The 19,940-nt window shown below is 37.2% G+C and overlaps 2 protein-coding genes and 1 long non-coding RNA gene across 5 annotated transcripts in view; all 3 read right to left on the bottom strand.

Annotated features, from left to right (window-relative positions):
- bcan (brevican) overlaps nucleotides 1-13,295 on the bottom strand; it is a 31,458-nt gene extending 18,163 nt beyond the window's left edge. For all 3 annotated transcript variants that reach the window (XM_082550403.1, XM_082550405.1, XM_082550404.1), the window contains exons 1-2: nucleotides 13,253-13,295; nucleotides 12,549-12,815 (exon numbers count right to left, since the gene is read on the bottom strand). In XM_082550403.1, the coding sequence (XP_082406529.1) occupies nucleotides 12,549-12,553 (5 nt within the window). In that variant the 5' untranslated portion in view covers nucleotides 12,554-12,815; nucleotides 13,253-13,295. The remainder of the gene's footprint in view (nucleotides 1-12,548; nucleotides 12,816-13,252) is intronic.
- Nucleotides 1-19,940, bottom strand: part of rhbg (Rh family B glycoprotein) — a 90,789-nt gene that overhangs the window by 47,832 nt on the left and 23,017 nt on the right. The gene's annotated exons all lie outside the window — the stretch shown is intronic.
- Nucleotides 8,135-10,858, bottom strand: LOC309716436. Its single transcript, XR_014279431.1, has 4 exons — nucleotides 10,743-10,858; nucleotides 9,688-9,830; nucleotides 8,822-8,986; nucleotides 8,135-8,744 (listed from the first exon to the last, which is right to left on the bottom strand). It is a non-coding gene; the product is annotated as an uncharacterized lncRNA (long non-coding RNA).

Genomic DNA, 19,940 nt, shown 5'->3' with positions numbered 1-19,940 from the left:
TGTCATTATTTTTCTTAATAAAAACAAATAAAACATATTTTTTGTGTTACAATATTGTGAATTAATCTAATGCTTTACATGTTATCATTTGTTTCTCAATTTTTGTCCAAAACCTGCTAAAATACATCACTGAGGCTTCCCAACAACAACAGTAAAAACAGATAACTCTTCTCTCTGGATGATGTAACATTCAGAGCTACTTAGGTGCTTGCATGTCTTTGGTAACTTCAATTTCACAAGCCGATGAAAAGCCTTTTTTTTTTAACATTGACACTTTTTCAGTTTTCTTTCTTGTTTCTATTTTGTTTGTTGTTAGGTTTTTATTTGTTACTAAAAATGACAACTGCAGTCACCCGTTTTTGAAAGGGTCAAACACTTTTGATGTCAGCCGCTGAAATGCAGCTTTTAAAGAACTACAAAACAGTGTGAACTTGACTTCTTGTGCCAATAATGCAGCCTCACTGAAAAACTTGAAGGCAACTTTTTAGAGTGCACTACTTTTATCCTTTTTTAAGCATTCTTGGTTCATGACATTGTAGACAGCTGCAGCTGCTGTTCCACAACACCTGACAGCAAGTATCTGCAAATATGAGTGTCTCACTAAGGAGAGAATAAAAAAGACACGCACTGATTTGAGAGATTCATCAAACTCAAAGCAGACAGGTAGTGACACCTGCTTTCATATCATGTTTAAACTGTCTAATAAAGCCAGTGAGCGGATAACATGAGCATCTTTGCAGGAAAAAATGAGAGAATGATGAGCGTAGCCATCAAAAGTAATGCTGATACAACCACAAAAGATACAATTTAGAACACTGCAGATAGGAAACACAAAGGACTTTTTATAATATTATTAAAATAACACCTTCAAGAATAAACTAAAAGCCACGAGAGGCTAAGACTGGGCCTGCATACTTCAGTGATGCATTCTCCAAGAATAATGATTCACTGAGATAGAACAGCTTCAGCTGTTTCACCTTACTGACTTTTAGTTAATGATTTCCAGCTTTTTTCATTACTTTAGCTAGCCAGATTCATTGTGTTTATAACTAATAGTTTTATTTGTTTACTCTAAGAAAATGATTTTCAGCTGTTAGCCATGCATTTAGTGAAATGCTTCAACCATTATTTACAATTTCTGACTACATTTTCTATTGACTATGTGGGAAAAAGAATCATGCTATTTGTGGATAGAATCAGAAAATACAGAAAAACAGAACAAATTTATTTATTATTTAGCTCATGATATTCATGGGAAACTACACCCAGGTGTTCTGAGAAAAAAAACACAACCTTGAGTCATGATAAATAATATTAAAACAAGTAGTTGTGCAGATTAAATTTTTATATAAATTAATTATGAACAAGTTTGTTCGTGACCGGCTGTCACAATCAAATATTTTCATCAGCACTGTTGTTTGTGTTACTAATTTTTAGTTATATTGGGTAAATATTTTGAACTTGTATGTGTGGGTGTGTGTGTGTGTACAATTATCATTCTTATTCTTAGTTTGAGCTTGATGTGAGTTTAGTCTTCAAATTACAATTACAATGGCAACCTTCTCACAACCCTTTCGAGGCCTGTTTGAGAGTTAAAACTTGGTTTTAGGGTTAAAGTTAGGATCAATTTTTAACAGACTTTTTTTCAAGTCACGGTTAGACTGTTAGGTGTGATAGTTAAGGTTATTTTAAGGGGCTATGCAATGTATTATGTGAATGAATGTTCCCATAAAGCTAGCTTTTCAAACATACCCGGGTGTTTTCGCTTTTGTGTGTGAGTCTGAGTGTGTGTAGGAGACAGAGAGAAGGACTGCCTGTGTGTCCTTGGAGCTTTGTGGCTGCTGTGAGTCAGACTTCAGGAGCTGTGGAGTGTGAGCTGAATTCTGATTTCTAGAAAACTCCCCGGAGGGTCAGACTGAAACCCAACCTCCAGCTTAACTAGAGTTACCATTATTAGCACCCATGTTACCCTGAGCATATTGTCTTTTGCTTTTGGTGTCCTGTTTTCCTTTGTTGTATTTTTTGGTAGTCCTAAGGGTATGTTACACCATTTTATGTTATCTCCTATCTGCTTTTTCTTCACAATGGCAACTAACAAACAAAGTGTGAAAGGCTTTTATCCAAGAGGAAAAGGCCTTTATATTACGAAGAGTTGCAGACAGGCTGCCGAGCTATAATATTACATTCTTTCCTCAAGAACTCGTCATGCAAGTTAAGACCAAAACTCAGTCAGTTATTGATTATACTTTAATTTCTACTGTAACAGCTTGTGGCCTTAGGACTTAAAATAGTCTTATAATCTGTTTTTTAGTAAAGAAAAACCTTCATGAGTTTGTAATTTATTTCTAAAGCTACGTTGAGAATAAAAAGCAACAATTAAATTCAAAACCTCTTCTATCTCTTTTTTCTTTTTTTTTTAGTTAGAATTATCAACAGATGGCAGATTATTGGCCAGATGATTCAACCACAACCAAGCAAAAACCGAGCAGGTCACTCCTTCCCACAGGGGACAAAACCTGACAACACTTCGCCGGTGGGTCTGCATTAACGAGAGGTTCAACAGGAGGAAATAAATGAGGCTGAATGAGAGTAAATGGTTCATTCAGACTCTTAGATCTTTTATGCAAGCTCTTTTTACAAGTTGCCTGTGGAGAGGAGAAGAAGGTGGACTGTCTGTCTGCCTTAGCTGAAGATGAATGTGCAACTCTGGAATCAGACAGTTGTGTCAGTGAACGTTTCCTTTTGACTGAAAGGAGTATTAAACACGTGATGACGAGAGAAACTGAAGTTTGTTTTATAGTCTCAGCAGAGACAGACTTCTAATCAAAACAGGATTAATAAATAATCGCTCAAAGGCTCTTATAATGGACAAATATGAAGGCTTTGAAGGCTTTGAAGGGAGAAATGCCACATGGGATAAAGCTGGCCGTTCAAATCAATTTAACCGAACAGAGATTTAGACTGACAGGTACCGATATCCACTAAACTTAAATGGGAACGGGCTAAAGAAAAGAAAAGTGAAATTCACTAAAAATTTGTCATATGAGAAAGAGTGCCCTTGAGAAACATTTACATGTTACATAAAGATTACCAAAGTACAGCTCAGCACATAAAAAGGTGTGGGTAACAAAATAAATAAATGTAATTTAGACAATTCAAACAAGTTTGATTTTACATGAGTATTTTTATTTTATGCAACTTAATATTTTACCACAGAATTTACACGGTCCCTTCCCCTGCTTTTGTTTAGCGTACATCATCACTATAAAAGAGGGTCTCCAACAGCTGCTCCTCAAGAAATCCCATCTGTCGCTGGCATCAGCATCGAAGCCTGGGCTGGCTTCAGTGTCGATGCCAATTACGAAGCACGATACTCAGTTCTGTCTATTCTATTGCACCAACTATTGCACTTTTTACAAAAAATAAATATGTGGACTGATTGTCTGCTTGATTACCAGCTATAATCTTAAAAAGTTTAAACATAGTTGCACAAATGAAATGCTGATGTCTGACACCTTTTAGTCAATTAGCTTATTTGACTGGCTGACTTCAATATCTCCTGGCCAAATAGATAGAACTCAATTCTATCAATGGGAATTTTGCATATGTAATATTACTAAGTGTTACTGTTAAAGAGTTCCCACATTTGATGAGCAAAGTAACCAAAAGCAGAACACTTTGCATGACACCTTAAGGCTGTCAAAAGCAAATGCATTTCCAATTTCACCCACAATCTTACTGGTTGCTGTTTTTTTTTTTTTTTAATATAACTGGGATGTCAACATCTCATCTACAAAACTAGGATTTATTAAATGAGCACAACACCAGCTAGCTTGACTTGCTGATAAAATCTGAGACGCGAGAGATTTAGATGTCTCACATAGAGTATCAATGAATAAAAAGCAGCATACAAATATGAAAATATTGTAAAAACAAAAGAAGAAGAAGTTCTTACACATAAGTATTCACACAAAGAGATATTTTATTAAGATCATTTCAAATTCTAACATTAATAACTTCTATAATAGTTGAACAAGCTTGAGTAAATAAGACAGTAATTGCATCTTCCATGCTCATTTTATTCATCTTCAGGTCACACTGATGTGAAACTTTCTGCAAACTATCAGCTATCTGTCTCCCTCACTTGATAATTCAGCTCCTCTGTGGGCGTAGCCTCCCACCATGACCACATTTCCACAGGGCATGAAGTTTATAGAGACACACAGAGTGAAGGAGAAATAACAAGAGAGAGAGCTCTTTTTTGCCAGGCAATGGATGCATTCTGGTCAACAACAGAAGTGCAAAGTCAGGCATCACAAGTGACTGAATAGTCAGTGACTTCACCTTAAGGGAAATGCAGTGAGGGCCAAGAGAGAGGATGTTTGACCGCTAAGTATGCCAGGAAAGGTCATTTGAGGCTGGAAGGGAGGTAGAGGGGGTAAACTACATTCTTAAGGACTGCACCAGCTTTGTGAGAGTTTGGCCCATTTGTCACTTTACCCAGGATGTGATGAGAGGGCTGATGCTCCAGCAGAAAGCTAAGTGCAGCACACATGCTGACATTTCTGTAAACGGGTTGACTGCATTACTGCATCTTTAGAGCATCAACCACAGTTAAGTGTTTGCAAAAAAGAAGACATTGGAGTTCTGTCATTGTGAATTTCAAGGAAAATCTACCTTTAGAATTACACTAAGCTTGACACACTAAAGGTTTATGACAGCAGTGCTAAGTTTACAGTTTTTAGAATTATTTCACACTTTTTCACTTTTTGGAGTTTTTTTGAGTGTTAGGTCTTAGAATACTGCCTCAGATATTTGTAAATTATGTGATGCTCTTAAGTTCATCAGTGCTCCAGCCTGATAAGATTATGAATACGAGGGGTAAAAATTAGCTTCCAAAAGGTGTCTTAGTCTCACCCTTACAGATCGTTTTCACTTTGGAGAAAGAGTTTGTATTTCCCGAAAAGAACTGGAGGAGTTGGCTGAGGAGAGAGCGGTCTGGGCTTCTGTGCTTGGACTGCTGCCCCGGTGACCCAGATCTTTACTGGCAGTACAAAGGGGATGGATGGATTTAGCTTTCCTTAGCTCTTTTATTTACAGTAAGGAACATGCAAATCTACTTCTGTTAGTTAGCATCAAAGCTGTAAGAAGAATTTACACAATAGTGAAGATCAAACAATTTTTTCTCTTACTGAATCATATTAAAGCTGTGGTATGTGTGCTTTAGTGACCAGTAGAAGAAGCTACACTTCTGAAAGACACTAGGACCTTGAGTTGTAATACAATCAAAATCAACTTAGAGGTTGTTATTTCATGTATCTATATAATGTCTATTTTACTACTGTAAAATCTATATTTTACTACTGTATTTTTACAGCAAAAACATCCTATTGTAATAGCATTTACAATAAAGTCGCTTTAAATTTTTTTCATTGTACTGTAATTTCATTTGCAAGAATTGTATTAAAAATAAAAACATATTAAAAACGTGTTAACATTTTTTTTACAGTATCTTACTGCTATCTAGCCTCCAGTAAGTTACTGCTGAACTTATGATAACCTGTTCACAGTTTGTGTACAGTTTAAAGTTACTGTCACTTTTTTTAAAAAAGTATTTTCATATATATATATTTATGCTAACCGACATCAGAAATTAATTATGAAAAAAGAAGAAGTTTAAACAGAATTTATAAGTACTTTTATTAAAGGATTCGAAAATAATAAATGCAAAGGAACTCAGTAGCACCGAAAGCCTTTCACCACACAGTCTAAAACTGCCTCTTTTTGCTGCTGTCATTCAGATTTAAGAATGGATTCAAAAACTACTTGCCAGCCCATCATTGGTCAAACCTGACCTCCACTGTACCCCTCCATTTTCTCTAAGAAAGGACCCCCACAGTAAACTCCTGTCGCCCCTCGGCAGATCCTCACTACCCCATCCCACCAGTCCCACATCACACCACCTAGAATGGATCAGCCTGCCCATCTCCAGGGGCAACCTGAACACCCCCACCTCCCACCCCGAATAGACACAATCTGACAGGAAGCAAGGAGCAGCCAGGGAGGGCTGGAAGCAAGAAAAACCTCAAAGAGAATAGGGGAGGCAGAAAAGAAGAAAGAGGCTCCATACAGCATGACTGAGTGCTGAGAGAGATGTTAAGTTCACAGGAATGATTTGGAACAGCTCACCAGGCAGCCTCAGGCAGCAGTCATGTCTTGTTAGCTGTTAGCCGCTGACTCTGTGCGCTGGAGGGCAAAACTTTTAAAGCAGTGACAAAAGCCATAAGCTACAAGTCTCTGGGTGTTAGCTACAGCAGCCGTTAGACTTGTGTGAGTTTGTGTGTGTGAGTGTGTTGTAGTCTGTGTGCCACAAGCCGATTAGGCAGATCTGCTGTGAGTTTTAAGGGCTTATGCCTCAGACAAAGTGAGAAAAAACAACAGCACTGGTTTCATTATATACTTTTTGGAAGAGATAGAAACTTGCTGCTGCTTTAGAGAAGCAACACCTTTTGAAGTTATGGGAAAGGGCAGTGAACACAATGACCTGATTGCTTATGGCCCCCCACAGAGAGCCAGCTGTATCATCTGTTGCTGAGAGCCCACAACTAATTGATTGAGTTAAAATTTACCCTATTGGAAAACTCCACTCGCCACATGCTTAAATAGAAATTAACAGCAACATTTACATTACATTTACCATATCCACTCAAAAAATGAAAGGAAGTGATCAGATATGCACCAAGATGTAATGCCTTTTACGATTCTAGAATAAAGTAAAGCTGATCAATACAAACAGATTAGCCAAGTCAAACCTTGGTCCTTACATAAAAGTGGTTATATAAACATGGAAGGGTTGTTACATTCTCTAAAATCTATTATGTGCTGGGTTTGTACAGATGCAGTAATTCCATTTGTATAACAGCCATTTCCTTGAGGCAATGTGTGAACATTACATTTAAAGGTCAAAAGAATAAGTTTCTTAGTGACTCCCATATGTGCAGAGCAATCTGCATATCAAATTTAAGTTGATGAGTTTCTGCAATGTTCAGAGATCAAATTGTTGGTCTTAATTTCTCTGCAACAGGTTTTTAAGAACAGTGCGTAATATGGTCTGTGATCGTGTAAGTATGTGAATCAGTATGTAATGGATTTTAACAGCGCTATAAATTGTCTTTCCAGAACTCTGTTGATCTACTGAAACCTCTAAATTTAAACCGCTGGATCAGGCTTCACATAAGATGAATAGACAGAAGTAAAAAAGTTCACGGATTATGATACTGTACACTTTAGATGTTCAGAATTTGGAATGAGAAATAGATTCTGTATAAAGGATTGTTGGTTACACAGAATTAAAATGAAGGACTGTTTCTTTTTATTTTTTAGTTATCGAAAAGGTTTGACTTTGGAAAATGAACTTAGTAGTTTGTTAATATGTAAATTGGCCCCTAAAATAAACAGTAGATCTGCATGAGTTCTGGTGCTTTTCTTTTCCCGATTGCAAACGTTCACCTAACTGCCCAAGTTTAAATCAAAGTTTTTTCCATGTGGAACAGTAATAATAATACCCTATTTGAATTCCTATATATGAGACTGACAAGAAAAGACATTCAGTGATGCTGTCTGAACAAGTGCAAGCTGACTTATATTATAGAGAAAGGTATTTTCAATTATTATATGAATATTCAAATTAAGGCCTGTATAAGTAAACAAAAGTGGAGAGCTGCAGGATAACAACCACACTCAGAAAAATAAAGGTGCCAACTGGAACCAAAAGTGGTTCTTTAGACTGATGCCATAGAAGAACCTTTTTTGGTGCCACAAAGAACCTTTCAAACAATGGTTCTTTGAAGAACCATTTCTTTCAGTGGTTCATTGAAGAACCTTTAAAGGTGCCCCAAAGAACCATCAAGAAATGGTTCTTTGGGGCACCTTTAATGGTTTTTCAAAGAACCTTTTTAAAAATGGTTCTTTAAAGAACCATTTTTAAAAAGGTCCTTCAAATGGTTCTTTAAAAGAACCATTTTAAAGAACCTTTTTTGAGTGGTTCTTTAAAAAACCATTTTAAATCTTTCAAAATAAAATGCATCATAAATTGAATTTGAGTAGGGCAAAATAAATACTAGCACAGCATAGACATATATTAATGGTTTATTGTCATTTTGTAGTTACCAAAAGACAAAAAGGCATTTTAACCCTCAGCACAACATCACTACTAATACATGTCACATATTAGTGTTTTAAACAGTAATAATTAAATATATTTGCTATACTATAAATAAATATATATAAATACTATAGCTACAGATAACACAACAAATAATACATGTATTGTTTAATTAATAAAACATCAGAAAGTGATAAAACACATTAGAAATAGCAATAGCTTCATAACAGACCAATAAATCAACACATTTTCATCAGCAGATGTTTGCATGTTCAGTAAAAATATTTCAACAAGTTTATGATTAAAATGATCAATGAACTTCAGCCTTACGCTATGTAATGTACATTTCATGTTGTACTCATGGTCCTTTGTTAGTTCAGTTTAGGATAATGTCTCTGACGTATGTATCATATCAAATATATGTCATATCAAAACAAGCCCACACCTGCAGTTGTTTCAGTTTTTCACTGGTGTTTCCTGTCAGCTGGTCAACCTCACTCAGGCAGACATCCATATCAGCCAACCAAACGACAAGTTCCTCCCTTTGTGCTTCAAACCCCTCCCACTCTGAGACAAGGAGCTGAAAGAGAGAGAAAAGAGTCAATTATAAAGAAGAGAGAGAAGTGAAACCCTCCTCAGAAGGTCTGACTCGCATACCTGCAGTTGACCTGTGATGGACTCCTGTTTGGCGTTCACGTCATCCCTCGTTGTTGCCAACAGCCGAGTCTGCAGGGTGCCCTGGAAGAGCTGAGTTAATGTTCGACTCGTCCTGGTCAGGCTCTCCAGCTGGATGAGCCGAGGTCTCCCCTCTCACCGCTGCCTCTGAACACAGAAACACAAATTTCATCTGAAGCAGGAGGTGCAGATTTTTTGTGCTATTCTTTTCTAAATCCAGGCTAGATCACGTGGAGGTATTTGGAAAACTTTTTTGGCCAGTGGACGACTGTTGTCTTGCAGAAAGTCAAATCAAACATATGCGATACACAATTAATTCACAAGAACACATTATAAAAAATAAGTCCAGTTCTTGCCTGATTTCAAGTGAAATCTGCATCAAAACAGGGTGACAGAAGTAAAATGAGTGCACAAAGCCTCACTTTGTAAAAGCCTGCTATTACAGTTCTCCTCTATGCAGACGACTTTCCTGTTTTCAAGGCACAACTTGGATCTGCTGTACGAATCTTATGAATACACACTAAATGAAACAATAGTGTGCATGACTCCAGATTCTGATCCCTCATCCTAATATGGTCCCAACATAGCAACAGCAATAAAGCAAATGTTGAGGCTTCAAAATACAAAGTCCATAAACCAATGGCTGATGTGGGTTTTATCATAAGGGTGATAAATATACAGATTTCAGTCTGTCTTAGAGATTTGATGTTTATTTACCTGCAGATGCACTATACATACCTGCTCCATGGTTTTTCACAACATTTTGCACATCACTATTTAATACAGGAAGTAGGTGAACTAAAACAAGTCATCTTTCTTTGTGAGAGGACCATATTAATGAAACAAACCTCATCATAGGGAGCCCTAAAGATGCTCCTGCTGCTTCTCTTCCTCCTCATCCTAAGCTTCCTTCTCCTTGTCCTCGCCTTCCATCCAATTGTAATTCAACCTAATTGTGTTTCTCCCCCTCCTCTTCCTCATTTTGTTGGAGCTGTGAACACAATTAATGTGAATCTGGATTAATTTGTGCAAACAAGAAAAATCTACAGCTTTTTGGTCAGAGGTGCTCTTGTGATTTAAGCTGGGTAGAGTGGATTTATCTGTTGATGCTACCTGCTTCAGCTCTGGCTGCTGAGTGATATTTACACCCTGGCTGGATTACAAACTTTAACCATGTGCTGAACTTTGGCCCAGCGTTGATACCTCTTGTTAGTATAACGACCTCTTCTTAGCTTGTATGTATGATGGTGGATAAATGAAATATAAAAAAAAATTAACTATATTACAAAAGAACATCTATCTTGGAAACATCAAATGACCGGAGCATAACTTGTCAACTAGTCCGAAACTAAGTTATGCAGGAACAGTCAAAGACACCTTCTCATGTCACATTTCTATTCATTTCTATATAATTTGATTAGACAATAAAGAGTTATCTAATCGAATTATTCATTCAAAACTCTTATGCATAGCTGCATTTTATACAGCTCATACAGAATTCAAAGTACAGGTTCATGTGAGTATTTAATGTACGGCTCAGATCTACAGAATTTCAGAGTTTCTAGAGCAGACACAGAGCTCACGCCACAACAGGCTTCAGGTGCCATTTTAGTGACTTTAACAATATATTAAATTTTAATTTCGGTCTAGCTGACATTAGGTTATGTACGCAGCACGCAATTGAACCACATATTTTAGAAGCCAAAGGTTCAAATTAGCTGGGAGCAGCTTCACTTAATTATAACAGTGGTTTTGTTAGGAAAACAGTTGGATACTAAATTGCGCTGACCTCAACGGCTAACGTATCTAGCTAATCGCTACTGTTAGCACAACATTAACAGCAAGCTACAATGACGAGTAACAAAAACAAAACAGTAATAAGGTTTTAATGAAAATGTTTTACCTTTTCCAACAGTCCCAGAATCCACAGCTTCAAAGTCCAGCAGGTACTGAAGACTGTTATCCGTTTCGCTGTCACCGTCCGTGAGGTTTTTTTTCCCGAAAGGTCAAGGCCCGCCGCTCGCACACTGTCTGCGCATGCGCATCCCAACGACGGACCCCTCCGTCCGCTCCCGGGAGGTTATAGTATGACGTGTTCTGACGTCACTCTCTCTCTCCCTGTCATTTATTTGGCTCGAAACACATATTAACAAATTGCTCAGTGATGAACAACTACTCAGATCATTTACCTAAGCAGTGCGCTTTGTCAAAACGAAGTGTGTGTTCATTACACTGACATTCTGTTCTGCAATTGTTATTTACTTGTATTTTATAATTTGACTTTACATACTGCTGGGTGGTTTGTAAAGTTTACAATAACTAGTATTATCATTATGCTATATTTTCAAAAATATATAATAATCTCAAAAGCAATGCCTTGGAGTAGAAAATAGTAATGCTTTATTAAAATTTAAAACTAAAGTACAGTATTTGAATGTGTGTATTGTGTCTACTGTTTGCAAATATTTCTAACTTTTATTTGAATATTCAGCTTCCTACCATCTTCTCTTAAAGGGTAATTGCCAGGTATCCCGCCCTCCCCCTTCGCACACACATGCACACAAAGAAAACACACAGTATAATTCACAGCCTCATTATAGTGAATAAATATTTATGCCATTTACACCATCAAACTTAGATTGCTAAGGATGAAGAACCTTTTGTTCTTTAAAGAACCATTTGTAATAGCTGAAGAACCATCCACAAAATAAAAAGGTTCTTTGACGTATGATGGTTCTTTAAAGAACCATGAAGACATCTGAAGAACCATTTAAGAACCATAATTTTTCTGAGTGCAGGTAACAATTCAAACTTTTCTCATTGAGTGTGAATGTAAACCCAAGATTCAGCACTTTACATAAATGCTGAATTTTGTATTTTTGTATTTGTAATTTCTGATGCAGCACTGAAAATTGATGCATACACTTGTACATTGTGTTGAATATATGTGACGTTTTTACAGCTAAATGAGGAGAAAACACATCTCAAACCTGAACTAATTAACTTTGAAACTGTTTCTCCAAAGAGAAAATAACAAAAAAGGAAATACATCAATAAATAAATAAATTTTTAAAACTTTATTTCTATTAAGGTATTGATTGCATGTTAATGGCACAGTTATTTCCACTGGCTTATACTTTTTTCTTCTTTTTTTTTGTGCCATAATTGATTTATTTACTTACTTACTTACAGGTTACATATATTTATATCTACCAGGTGCAACATAAGGATAACAAATTTGGCTAAATATATAAGACACAAAACCCTGAAAACAAGTAATTCTGCAAGATGGGCATTTCACCTTTGATGCCTGATGCACAATGTGCTGATTCTTTTCCTTCTATTTCTAGCCTATTTTTAAATTGTGCTATCACTACTTTTTTCTTTACAACATCCGATTATTACATCTAGCTCTGCACATGCTATCACTAAACATCTCTGGGGTAACGTTGTGATGCTGAGGTTGTTAAGTGATGCTGTTAGCGCACTACTTTGTATTACCAAGCTGTATCACTCATTGTTCGGCATTTCAAGTGTAACGATCCCAAAAATTCGTTCCATAGAAATGCAAACGGTGTTTCGAAATAAAATGCATGCGTAGCAAGGTCAGAGGCTTAAACAAATATCAAACACGGCACAAAAAGAAGTCGAAAACCTAAAAGCGCGTTTTACACTAATGAAATTCGCAAAACAGATATAAAGGACTTACTTCATGTTTAGACTTCTCGGCTTGGTTTTGCAGAAGTTAATCGGCGTCTCTTCTCGAAGAAGCCTCGGCACAGGTGCAGGTGTTTGTATCTATTTCCCGACCGAAATTCCTCCAGGAGTCTCTCACTGCTGAAGCGACTGCAGATGAGAAGTAGAGATTTTCACTCCCGTCCTTCCCCGCCACCAAAATGAGAGGAGGTGGAGAGAGGAGAAACTGGGATGTGAGCACTTTTAAAAGCCCAAGAACTCCCTCCTCCTCCTCCTTCTGCTAAAGAATGAACAAATGAGGATACTTATCATCAGTATCATAAGCGGATCGTCCCCATAGCCCATAATTTGATGCTGGTAAACTAGTTCATGCATTCATTACATCTATAAGACTATTGTCATTCAGTGTTATCTTTCCCCCCCTAAAAGTTTCCTAAAAAGCCTCCAATTAATCCAAAACGCTGCAGGGAGAGTGTGACCAGGTGCAAGAAAGAGAGGTCATATTTCTTAAATACTGGCTTCTCGTCATTGGCTCCCTGCTAATTCCAGAATATATGGTAAGTTTAAAATAGTTCTCCTGACATGTGGTCTCAACTTTTAAGACTTAAAACTTTCCTTTTGATAAAGTTTATAGTTAGGGCTCAATCGGGTGAGCGGAATCATACCTTACTTATGCGGGACTTCACGTGATACGCCATGCAATTATTCATCTCTTACCTCTTTTCACCCCACTGCAGCATGACATTAAATGTTCTTCTTCTCCCATAGCGTCGACGGTTAAAGAGTCAATAATTGACATTTATGGCCACTAGGGGGAGGAACAATTCCACAAGAATCTGACAAAATGCTCTAATATATAATGCCCTTATTAAGGGCTAATGCCTGCAGTCTAACCCAGATTTCCAGCAGACTCAATAAAATTAGCATTCAGCTGTAGTCTCAAAACATTACCACTCACAATCATGTCTGGATCTCCAAAGAAGGAAAAAAGTGACACATTTTCTGATGATTTATGCTAGAATCTTGGGAGATCTGCATCTCATTTCACAAACTGTGTGTCACATAATTACAAGATAACATCTCAAAATATAATTAGTCAGTATTCTTGCATAATGATATTGTGGTTATCTGACTTCCTGTTGTTTGTTTCTTCACTTTGGACACAAATTGATGTGACTAATTCATCAGTGGCAATTTGAATGTCAATTACAAATTGCAAAGTCCGTCTATGTGCTCACTAGCTAATTTGGTGTTTAATAAATATTTTTCTCTGAGCTTTTGTTTTGGCAAAGAGCTCAAGAGTAGTGATGTTGAGCCATATAGTAATATGTGTATCAAAACGAATGCTGTAAGAGACTAAAGCGCCACAAAGCTGGAATATGATTGTAAATGTAACTTTAGCGACCAAATATTGAGGTAAGCTAGTAGTTTTAGCATGTTATAAGTGCTTGAGGTCATGAGATCACCATCCAAAAATTAAGCAATGTTCATGGAATTTGTAATTACTAAAAATAAACATGTTTGTTTATTAGTTTATTTATAAGGAACCCCATTAGCTTCCACAACAGTGGTTGCTAGTCTTCTCGGGGCCCAAACCATCAAATACAATCAAATAAAATATTACACAAAAAGTGGATGCTAAATATCTGCAATAAACAATAATAAACTGTTAAATAAGAAAACAATCCAAGGGTCATACTGTATAAACCAGTTTTTCCACTCACAGGTTAGCTCTTTGACCCTAGAGTGTCCTAGTTCATGTTGCATATTTATTAGCAAAGCTTATACATTTAATTATTCTATGAGATCTTTAAATGTTACAGGGGAGCAGCAAGAACAACTTTGTATTCACTGCTGGGCACTTGAGTGTCACTGGACACAGTAAAAACCATTAATGTGAGATAAAGTGAATGAGTGAACGAATTATAGGGGATTCAATATGCCTCTACCCTATTTTATAGTGTATTTTAAACAGATTTGTAATAAATCTAGAAAGTTGCTTATTCCAGAGATTTCTATTTCCTCCCGCATAGTTTTCATAACCCACATGCATGACACTATAAGAACTTAAGCTTCCACATATCCTGACCCTTCTACCAACCCACTGTATGTACTGTAGGTTAACTACTGTAGAAATCTGCAAAACAGACAAATTCCTGATGGCTTGGACGTGAGCAATAAAAACTGATTATGCACATAGAGCTGAGGCTGGGCCATGACTAATATATTTGCTGTGTGATATGTGTCTGAAAAGGGTAATCTGCAGAGTCTAGCTCCCAATAACTTGACCGCGGGGCAATAAATTCCATAAAATCCATATTGTATGGCATAATGACACACACTGTGGTCTTGCATGTATTCCAAGGTCTAATTAATCCAGCAGGTAGTCACTTAATCTTCTTTAATTTCAAAATTCAAGAATAATTTAAATCAATAATGTGCAATCACATTTAACAAAGGGAAATGTTGACCAAAAGAATCAGTGAGCCAAAAGTTGTTTCTCATTTGAAATGGTCAATATAAAAAAGATTTCAAAAATATTAGACTTAATACAGCTACAGAAGAAAATCCAAAGCCTCTTTAATTTAAAGCTCTGGCTTTCACTTTTGAATCTAACAACAGGGAATAAAATCAAAGTATTCACATTATTGGCCAGATGCAAAGAGATTAAGAGGGGATAAACAGCATGGGATAATCTAGAGAATGGATTAAACCACATGTTGCTTCACAGCAACAAAGGGGCTGTACATGGTCTGCAACTATATTTACAGTAGATGGATGATAGTGTCAAAGTTAAATCCACATGAAAGCCAAGGCCAAAAGTTTCCCAGTAGAACAAGATGAGATGAACGATAGTCATTCCACTTGTCAATTATTTTAATGTTCTGGCTGACTGGTGTACTTAATTACAGTGGTCTGTGGGGGGCACCTGCTTTTTGGGACATTGATTGATTTCCTCTCACGACTTCTGCTGGTTAAACACTGTTATCCTACTCTGTAATGTTACTTATGTGCTTTTTTGTTGTAGCAAGTGTCTTAGCCTCTGTATCTAAAACATGTTGTGTTAATATACACTCATTATATTTGGAGTATTGTTTCTTGGTTGGTTCTGGCCTTCTGATATCTATGTATCAGTTTAATATATTTGTTGAAAATAGAGGAGAGAAATGTTATGTTATATTACTTTCATGATTTAAATAGTTGTGTTACCAGTTGCCTTTTTAACAGTCTTACATTTGTTATTTCAAATGTAAATTTCCCAGCATTGCACATGAATTGAATAGCATTAAATTTGGCAGTTAGGTCAGCAATAGTTGTCTACTATACCTACCTTGTTTTGCCAGAATTTTCCAGATACAAAGTTACGAGCTCAGTTTGCCAGCTGAGAAGCCAAAACAGCTGTTAACAGATTATGAAAAGAAGAGCAAAGAAGGACGTGAATAGCTTGGTGTTAACTCGTCTGCCATGGATGAAGTGTTACATCCCTGCAAAATTATCGAGATAAATTTGATTAAAAACCTGTTAAAAAAACACATAACATTAAAATTTCAAGTTAGGACATGATTCTTCAAGGCTTCCTGCTCCTTGTGAGTCCCCTTGTGCTACCACAATCACATTAAACAGATCTGACCCACTGTTGCTAAGAAATTACCCCAATTAATACCAGTATAAAACAAAGTGGATGTGTGCTGAATCCAATAAATCTGTGCTGCTGAGCTCTCAGGGTGTGACAGCATGGTGTTTTGGTGTATGTAGAGATTTTCTAACAAAGACCTAGAAAGTGCTGGTGAATCACTGTTGGTGTTTGTGTGCAGTATTGCCTGTGACGTTTGGTATGTTCTTACTATTTTAATGAGCTTCTCTGCTATAGCAGATGTGTCTGGTGTTGCTTTCTCAGGAAGGATGGCATTCTGTATAATTAATTCACTACAGCTGAATTCACAGTGGGGGAAAAATGCTGATACGTTCACCTTTAAGGACAAACAGCTGCCAAAGGGGACATAAAGTGGAACAGTATGAGACTGTGGAAGAATCGTATGCTTACACCAGCAAAGTGGTGTAAAGTTGGAAGAGTAGAAATATGTTGATGCAGCTGCTGATGTGCTCTGTGGAAAGGCTAGCCTTCAATAAAACAGGGAATTCATACGCTTTGTGCCATTTGTCAGATCTGACATTTGACCAAGGTCTGTTCTGTCAAAAGACTTTTAAAAAGGGGTGAATTCTGAGACGAAAAGCAACACTAACAATAAGTAATCTCAGAACTCAGCTATCAGGCCATTGGAGCCATAATGATTGCTGTTTTAGATATAGACATCAATTCTATGCATCTGCAGGATGTACCAGAATGCACTGGAACATACAAAAAAGAATAATTATTTTAAATTTTGTCCTTCAATCTTTGTTTTGGTAAAAGAATCATCAACTGGCAGCGATTATACTCTTGTAGACCTTTGACATTCAGCATGCAATTTATTGAAGGAATCTGGAACAACATAAGTTAGAATTGCAACAAACAACTTAAACATAAACAATCACAAAGAAAGAACAATACAGTATCCACATCTGAACCAAAGAGTAAAACAGTGAAATGTGGATTATTAAATATTAGGTCTCTCTCCTCCAAGTCTCTGTTAGTACATGACTTAATAATTGATCAACAAATTGATTTACTCTGCCTTACAGAAACCTGGTTGCAGCAGGATGATTATGTTAGTTTAAATGAATCAACACCCCCGAGCCATTCTAACTACCAGAAATCTCGAAGCACAGGCCGAGGGGGCGGTGTGGCAGCAATTTTTCACACCAGCCTATTAATTAATGAAAGACCAAGACAGACTTTTAATTCATTTGAAAGCCTGATGCTTAACATTGTCCACCCCAGCTGTGAAACTCAGAAACCAGTCTTACTTGTTATCATCTATCGTCCACCTGGGCCTTACACAGAGTTTCTGTCTGATTTCTCAGACTTTATATCTAATTTAGTTCTGAGCTCAGATAAAATAATTATTGTGGGTGATTTTAACATCCATGTAGATGCTAAAAATGACAGCCTCAACATGGCATTTAATCTGTTATTAGACTCAATTGGTTTCTCTCAAAATGTAAAAGAACCCACCCACCACTTTAATCACACCCTAGATCTTGTTTTAACATATGGCATCGAACCTGAACATTTAACAGTGTTTCCTGAAAACCCTCTCCTGTCTGATCATTTCCTGATAACATTTACTTTTACAATAATTGATTACACAGCGGTGAAGAGTAGACTTTATCAAAGTAGATGTCTTTCTGAAAGCACTGTAACTAAGTTTAAGAATATAATCCACCCACTGTTATCATCTCCAATGCCCTGTACCAACACAGAGCAAAGCAGCTATCTGAACGCTACCCCAACAGAGGTCGATTATCTTGTTAATAATTTCACCTCCTCACTACGTACGACTCTGGATACTGTAGCTCCTGTGAAAACTAAGGCCTCAAATCAGAAGTACCTGACTCCGTGGTATAATTCTGAAACACGTACCCTAAAGCAGATGACTCGTAATCTGGAGAGGAAATGGCGTGTCACAAATCTAGAGGATCATCATTTAGCCTGGAGAAATAGTTTGCTGCTTTATAAGAAAGCCCTCCGCAAAGCCAGAACATCTTACTATTCATCACTGATTGAAGAAAATAAGAACAACCCTAGGTTTCTCTTCAGCACTGTAGCCAGGCTGACAAAAAGTCAGAGCTCTTTTGAGCCAACCATCCCTTTAACGTTAACTAGTAATGACTTCATGAACTTCTTCACAAATAAAATTTTTATCATTAGAGAAAAAATTACCAATAATCATCCCACAGATGTAATATTATCTACAGCTACTCTTAGTACCATTGATATTAAGTTAGACTCTTTTTCTCCAATTGATCTTTCTGAGTTAACTTCAATAATTACTTCCTCCAAACCATCAACGTGTCTTTTAGACCCCATTCCTACAAAACTGCTCAAAGAAGTCCTGCCATTAATTAATTCTTCGATCTTAAATATGATCAACCTATCTCTAATAATCGGCTATGTACCACAGGCCTTCAAGCTGGCTGTAGTTAAACCTTTACTCAAAAAGCCATCTCTAGACCCAGCAGTCTTAGCTAATTATAGGCCAATCTCCAACCTTCCTTTCATATCAAAAATCCTTGAAAGAGTAGTTGTCAAACAGCTAACAGATCATCTGCAGAGGAATGGTTTATTTGAAGAGTTTCAGTCAGGTTTCAGAGCTCAGCACAGCACAGAAACAGCTTTAGTGAAGGTTACAAATGATCTTCTTATGGCCTCTGACAGTGGACTCATCTCTGTGCTTGTCCTGCTAGACCTCAGTGCAGCGTTCGATACTGTTGATCATAATATCCTATTAGAGCGATTAGAACATGCTGTAGGTATTACAAGTACTGCGCTGCAGTGGTTTGTATCATATCTATCTAATAGACTCCAATTCGTGCATGTAAATGGAGAGTCCTCTTCACACACTGAGGTTAATTATGGAGTTCCACAGGGTTCAGTGCTAGGACCAATTCTGTTTACATTATACATGCTTCCCTTAGGCAGTATCATTAGAAGACATAGCATACATTTTCACTGCTATGCAGATGACACCCAGCTCTATCTGTCCATGAAGCCAGATAACACACACCAATTAGTTAAACTGCAGGAATGTCTTAAAGACATAAAGACCTGGATGGCCGCTAACTTTCTGCTTCTTAATTCAGATAAAACTGAGGTTATTGTACTCGGCCCTGAAAATCTTAGAAATATGGTATCTAATCAGATTCTTACTCTGGATGGCATTACCTTGGCCTCCAGTAACGCGGTGAGGAACCTTGGAGTCATTTTTGACCAGGACATGTCCTTCAACGCACATATTAAACAAATATGTAAGACTGCTTTCTTCCATTTGCGCAACATCTCTAAAATTAGAAATATCCTGTCTCAGAGTGACGCTGAAAAACTAGTTCATGCATTTATTACTTCCAGGCTGGACTACTGTAATTCATTATTATCAGGATGTCCAAAAAACTCACTGAAAAGCCTTCAGCTAATCCAAAATGCTGCAGCAAGAGTCCTGACAGGGACTAGAAAGAGAGAGCATATTTCTCCTGTTTTGGCTTCCCTTCATTGGCTTCCTGTTAAATCCAGAATTGAATTCAAAATCCTGCTCCTCACATACAAGGTCTTAAATAATCAGGCCCCATCTTATCTTAATGACCTTGTAGTACCATATCACCCTATTAGAGCGCTCCGCTCTCGCTCTGCAGGCCTACTTGTTGTTCCTAGAGTATTTAAAAGTAGAATGGGAGGGAGAGCCTTCAGTTTTCAGGCCCCTCTTCTGTGGAACCAGCTTCCAGTTTGGATTCGGGAGACAGACACTAT

Source organism: Aulonocara stuartgranti (assembly GCF_965226115.1).
Source record: "Aulonocara stuartgranti genome assembly, chromosome: 11".
NCBI lineage: Eukaryota > Metazoa > Chordata > Actinopteri > Cichliformes > Cichlidae > Aulonocara > Aulonocara stuartgranti.
The sequence above is the reverse complement of the archived record's forward strand: the minus strand, read 5'-3'. Positions and strand labels throughout refer to the sequence as shown.